Source organism: Charadrius vociferus, unplaced genomic scaffold, assembly GCF_000708025.1.
Source record: "Charadrius vociferus isolate BGI_N301 unplaced genomic scaffold, ASM70802v2 scaffold314, whole genome shotgun sequence".
NCBI classification, from domain to species: Eukaryota; Metazoa; Chordata; class Aves; order Charadriiformes; family Charadriidae; genus Charadrius; species Charadrius vociferus.
In genome coordinates this window covers 1,070,807-1,077,693 of record NW_009648241.1, presented here as the reverse complement: position 1 = coordinate 1,077,693, position 6,887 = coordinate 1,070,807, and the positions used below count along the sequence as shown (strand labels likewise).

The window sequence follows — 6,887 nt, the reverse complement described above, 5'->3', positions numbered from 1 at the left end:
ACAGTTTTGCTTTTCTTAGTCAAGAGAAAGAGAAAACATGAGCCACCAACACTCTTCAATAAAGATTACAGCAGCCTGGTGAATGATATTGCCTTGTGGATCTGACTGGTTTTGTTGCCCAGTGTTTTTAGTGTGCTTTTGAAGAATGTTGCATCTGTCAGAAATTCACATAAACACACTGTAGGCCTTGTCACACCAAAATACACATTTTGCAGCAAGTGTGAAACTTCCCAAATATGTACATGTCATATAAATTATGTCTCAAAAATATTTTCAAAAGAATGAGAGTGGAGAGCACATATTGGAACAAGATTTGTTAAAGCAGCCTATTTAATTTTCTCCTTCAAAAAGGTAGAATAACTTATTAGAACATTATGCCCAGTTTTGGGTTTTTTGTTTGTTTGGTTTTGTTTGGTGTTTTTTTTTTTGTTTGTTTTTTCTATTGGGCTAATACATTTTCTTAATGAAGGAAGTCTGGTGAAATCAAAACCTGCTACTTCAGGCTAAGTGTATACACTCACTGGCAGTCTTACACTGAGGAATCTTTGTGAAAAATTGTACTGTGTTGAACACAAACTGTTCCTAACAAAAAGAAGACAATTGTCTGCTCTTTCAAAACTCGATTTGGCAGAATACAACTCTTTTGTCTTGAAATGTGATTGCCATTATATAAGATCTTTGTTTCATGGGGGAAGGGTGAATACTCAGAATTAAGCTTTTCAAGAAAAGACAGAAGATGCTTGAGTTAGATATTAAGTGGCAGTCTGATAAAGGGGCGAGTTGTTTCATTTCATTTTTGCATTTAATCTTTAATTAAAAAGAAGTTAAAGTCAGCAAAGACATTTTGCTTTATTATACTTCCAGGTATGAACACCTACATAAAATGGAGTTGCATTGAATCATTTCTGAAAATGTGATACTTGTTCTTGTAATTCTGAGAAAAAATTATGAATATTCTAGTAGCCTAATATTCATAAATCTGATTAATGTTTAAGTACTTTCCTTTTTTTTTTTTACATTTTAGAATACATCTTTCTCTAATATGACAATTATTTCAGGGCATAATTTGTCAAGAACACTTAAATATTGCATTTCTCTCTCTCTAGCCCCCCTCCCCCTTTCTCTCACTTTCTCTGACTTTTTCATGTTGATTTTAGGATTATTTTTTTTTAGGAGAGAGACCTGTGAAATGGAAAACTTTTTTCTTTTCTTTTTCTCTAATTTTATTCAAGCAGTATGAGATATACCAAAGATTACTAGAAATCTTCAGAATTGCGGCATAACAAGGATTTTGATAAAACTGAAAAAAAAAAAAAGGAAATATCTAGGAACCTCTAATTCCTAATATGCAGCCTGCTTTTAATAGGAAATCTTGAAAGCAGAAGCCTTGTGAAGTCTTACCATTGTCTTACTGAGGAACAGCAGAATCACTGAAATCTGATTGATTAATATAGGGCTGTAATTTTAATCCTGACATTTTTGAAAAAATATATTTGTGTGCAGAATCACAGTGGAACTCCTTTTTATTTATAAAAAATTCACAACTTTTCAACAGAAGCAAACACGTATACTTTGTGAATATGAATTTATTAAAAAAAAAAAAGAAATGAGATTAATGTAGCCCATTGCTAAAAATATTCCCCATAATTCATTGCGTAATGCTTTGCCCAGGCTGCTTCAAACTGTTTCCAGTGATGAAGCTTTCACTTTTTTTTTTTTTTTTTTTTCTTATTTGAGTATTTAAGGTTAATGGATCCTGGGAGGAATTTGTTTCTAATACTCTGTTCTTGGCCATAATTTTTCATTTTCCTTTCTCTAAATGAAACTTTTGGAAATCATAACCATTCTAGAATTAATTAGTAGAACCTTAACAGTTGACTTGCAACCTTCTGAATGGTTTTCTTTTGAACTTATAAAATTTAGTATTCCAAATTCACCATATAAAACCAATACTCAACAACAATTGTAGTTTATCTAAGCCTTTGTGTGGTCTTAATACACATGCCCTAACACCTCTAACAGAAGGAATGGTTTCACAGGCAGTTGATGATAACACTTGAAGGATGTTCATGCAAACACTGGCCAGTAAATGATTCTTCAAGTCACATTGTTAGACTGTAGCAATTATATTGTCACATCTGAAATCCCATACCAGCAAAAGTGTATTTTGCACAGGTTTACTTTGACTGTTCTATTACTTTCCTCCTCCTCAGCTCCCCGATGGAACAGGTAACATAACCAAACTGTAAGATATTTTTTGAAAGGTCGTAACCCTCTTTTTTAAATTTTTGAAGCTTTTGAAAGCTTTATATGCATTCTGATCTCTTTCAAAATGGCATTTTTTTATGAGCTTCATCCTGAGACAGCTGTATTAAATGTGTGTACAGGAATCCTCAGGAATTTTTTTGCAACATTGCAGTAATGGCAGTGTTCCTAAAATTTCAAATTTACTCTAGGGTCACATATTAGGACAGATAGGTGTAAGAAAGTATTTTTAAGGGGACATTGTAGCAACCGTGAAAAAAATATGTCTGTTGAATGGTTTAACAGCATATTCTCATTGGAAATGAACCGATTCCAATAATCTGTGAAAATGAGCCGTAAAAACAGGACCTCTTCTCTACGGGAGCTATGGACAGTTAGGTTGACATCACAGACTTTTTAATTCTCCGGTATCTACCCAGGGCAGTGGACAGTTCTGCTTTTGCTTTAGTTTTAGAGACCATTTGTCCCAGTATGTTTTTTTTCCTACCGAAGAACTTGTATCATAGTAGTTGGCAATATAATTGATACTCCAGCCCTCAACCTTGAATCACAGAGACACAAAACATGTCTTTACTATTTAACTCCGGTGAGTTTTAGACATGGATTGTGTCTGGGAGTTTTCTTGGAGGAGGGTGGCGCTTGTTTTATTTTGTTCTTCAGGAATTTATCAGTCCTAGCATTTGAGTAACTTTTGGTTATTTATCGTGAGATTGTAATTCCATGTAATTCACTTTTGATACAAAACACCTTTCTTAGCTTTAGCTGTTACACTGAGCATCTTGGTGGTCATCTAGATTCCCCTAGAGTTCCTTGAGAAAGTGATCTCTGGGAACAGTACATACCTAAAGCCAGATGCCCAAAATAGGATGAATTATCTTGTATGTCTCTAATGCTTACAGAGGGATCTTGACTGCTTAGCTTAGAGTAGCTGACCAGCTTTTAGACTGTTATCTGCAGGTAAACTGAAGCCTACCTTAAAACTGGAGGCAAACAGAGAGACACTGTGGTTCTGATTTCCTAGAAAGGGCTGTACACCCAGAAAAGAACAAAGAGTTTATTTGCTGTTGATAGGTTTTTAAAGTAGCACTCATTTCTTAGTGTTACAGCTATGCAGTGAAAAGAGGTATCATTAATGCATGAGCTGCAACGTCTAATATCACTTCCATAGATGTTAAAGTGTAAAAATTTTAAGTATATGACCTCTCACTTCAGCTGGGATTTAAAAAAACAAAAAAAAAGTGTTTAAGGGAGTTAGACATGCATATCTCTCTGTAATCCATTGTGAAGCGGATGCTTATCTTTCTAAGATTCCTCTAAACTGCCTCACCTTAAATTAAATATTTGTTTATTATCCCAATTTTTGTATAGATATTGTCATACATGGAGCAATTCTCTCTTTGCTGCCTGTATCTCAGGGGGCTCTGTTACAGCTCAATGCAAGCATCATACTTTCATAGTTCATAGGAGAAAGACTAATGCTTTTAGAGCAGAAGGAAAAGAATTTAACTCTGAGCTTTGCTATTGTATATGGTTATCGAGTATTTACATTTGTTCTTTTGCAGCAATGAACTCACTGTAACATGACATCCAACTGTTTGTATTGCTGCAAAATACAATACGAAGGAAATTGGTCAAACTGTGATCGAGTTAAAAGTCATTAGTGATTATCATAAATACCGAATTTCTTAGAAGGCAGCTCCCATTTTTTGGACGGCAGCTAAGCTGTGGTCATAACTTCTGTTTTAAAATTTATATCTTGGCTAATCCAGGGTGTGCAAAATGCCTTTTTTTTTTTTTTTTTTTGCTATGAAAAAGCAGAAATAAAAAGTATGACCAGCTCTTAATGTGGTCCAGCTTATAGATAAATTCTTAACACACCTTTAAGGAGGTGCTATAATTAACTCCAGGGCAAAAGTCTGACTTTTTTAATGGCAGAGAATTGATGAAAAGGCAGTTTATAGTGGGAATTTTGCCTGACAATGACATGAAAAATGGAAATGTTGATTCTAGTAGCATCTGTGTTTAGGAAGAGGCAGATTTCTTACGTAAGTAAAAGCATAAGGTCAATTTTCCTGGGCATCTGTAGTTGACATATTAGACCTAGAAAATAGACGTGGTCTCTGCAATTGTAAAGGTTTATTTGGATTGAGAAGTATTGGACTCTGTGAGTGTCACAATGATTATATGTGTATATATATGGGGTAGATTTGCTACATATGAGATATACTAGCTTACAATTTGAGGCAAGAAAAGACTAAACAGCAGAATTAAGGCTGCTTCCAAAATATGACGTGCTACATTTAAGAGATTACATATAAGAATGCTGGAATATTTATTTTTGGGCCTCCGTTTCTTCTCTTGTTTTTGTTTGTTTTCAACGTTTGTTTTTATAACTTGAAACATGTTAAAAGTTAAGACAAGCTTTTATTCCAGTTGCATATATTAAAAACAGGATCTTGTCTGTTTTTAGGTGCAAAGCACTAACCTGCCCCCTAATTGAAGTGGCCAGATTTTAAAAAGTTTGGATACCTGTAGCTGAAATCATCAGCTTCTGAAATGCTGACATGGAAAAGCAGTGACACAACACTGAGTTTGATGTCCCAGATCTTCAGAATTTTCCTTCTGTAATAGACCGTATTGTTTGCAGTATTTAAAAACTTTCACAGGTCCATCTTTTAATAATGCTGCTGAAGAACAAGTCTCTAGTTGGATATAAATACCCAGATTTCCAACTTATGTGCAATTTTGATATGATAAAAAATCATATAGAGTCATAAGTATAGGAGCTTTTTGCTATATTTTGGAAACAGATGAGTAAAACCTGATTCTGTCATACAGTTTATCATAAAAGAAGAGTCACTGATAAAACATCAGATTGTTTTTGTAATAACATATTCAATGCTATGTACTCCACAGCTTAAATTAGAAACAGCTTCAAAATGGGAACACCGTGTGTGTTATAATCCTAATTTTTGAACCAAAAGATTTAACTAGAAACAAGAAGAAAGTACAGTGTAAATTGACTTCATACATGCCAAACAAAATATAATTCGTTATCTTCCATCCCTTCCCTAAATCACACAAGATATCCATGGTATAAAAGCTCATGTATTTCACATGCACATTAAGAGTGGCAGGTAGCTACCCGTTGTCTGTTGCAAACAGCAGAGACTGTTAAATTTCCGGTGTAACTTCTTGCGACTTTTCCAAGCTCCCATATTCCAGCCGTAAAAGCAGCAGCAAATATTTCTAATGACCACCTACCTATAAAACCAAAAGAAAGCTAAAAATATGGAGTGGGGAGTGGCAGGGAAAACAAATATCTAGGAGGGCAGTCACTTGTGTAAACACTTGTGCGACATTAAACCTTACCTTGGGTCTTCTGCTCCATTAATTGAGCACTGCCCGTGTTACCAATACTGATATGCTAGACGCTGGTGCAAAACTCATAGCTGCTGTGAAGCATAGTGGTGTGATATGAAGTGATGCAGAAAACAGTAGAAGCTCTGTCACTAGGTCAGCTGCAAGAAGAAGTGACGTGTGTGAATGTACAGTATATGGAGTTTTGTGAAAGATGCAGTCTCTCTTTCTCCCAAAGAACTTCAGCTGATGATACAAGGGGAATTCAGTTCCCTTTGGCAGGACTCCATGTTGGTCTGGATGCTGTAAATACTTCTGCTTCTACAGTTACTTAGCTCATGCTGCTAAAAATATACTCGTGACAGACTTAACGAAAGTATCTTTAAAAAAATACTTGTCTACAACAATCATTTAATGTTCTTGTTCGCATGTGTGGTTCTCATTATTCTGACATAGCTATTAATACTGATGAAAATTAAAGAGAGAAAATCCAAATATTTTCATTCTCTTACTTTTCCAATCACATTTAAGAAACTCCACAGCTAATCAGCCATAAATTGTCTTGACTTTTTTGTTGTTTTTTTTTTTTTTTCAATTCAAGAGTAATATAGCAATATATGAAATTATATTACAGCAGTAAGGGCTTCAGAATCCCAGTAGATGATGTAATTATGATTAAAAATTAGTATTATTGAATAATTCACTTTTCTAATATGCAAAAGTAATTTTTTCTCTCATTTTCAATAACCATCAGTCTTAATATCTAACTAATGAAAAAACATAAACAGTGTCATCTGTCAGGTTACTAACAGAGAATGCCACTTATTGGAGCCTCATTGTTTACTTTAGCAGGTAATTTGTGGACCGGAATCATTTAATTGTTCTGAGCACATAATTACATGCCAGCATTTTCCAATTTAATTAAAATGTACAAATCTGAAGATTAAGGGAATTTTTGAATTATTAATCATTTCTCCTCTAGGAAATCTTGTTGCTCTGCAGGAGATTTGTCCAGTGTACAACTATACGTATTTTTTTCCTTCTCTTTCACAGACAGACAATTTTCCCGCAGAGCCCAATTACATGGGCAGCAGGCAGCAGTTTGTTCAAAGGTAAGGCCTATTAAATAACTTTCTCGGCTTTCCCATTTGCATTCTTGTCAAAATTGCTTTGCCAGAGAGTACAATTCAACTTAGAACAAGTAAATACAACTCTCTCTCTCTCTTTTTTCTCTCTTTTTTTTTTTTTTTTTTTTTTTTTAA

General features: G+C 34.4%; 1 protein-coding gene across 1 annotated transcript in view; it reads left to right on the top strand.

Annotated features, from left to right (window-relative positions):
• PCDH17 (protocadherin 17) overlaps positions 1–6,887 on the top strand; it is a gene marked incomplete at its 5' end in the record, with an annotated part of 88,091 nt that overhangs the window by 20,406 nt on the left and 60,798 nt on the right. Inside the window, 1 exon segment of the mRNA XM_009884161.1 lies at positions 6,679–6,737. Within this exon segment, the coding sequence (XP_009882463.1) occupies positions 6,679–6,737 (59 nt within the window).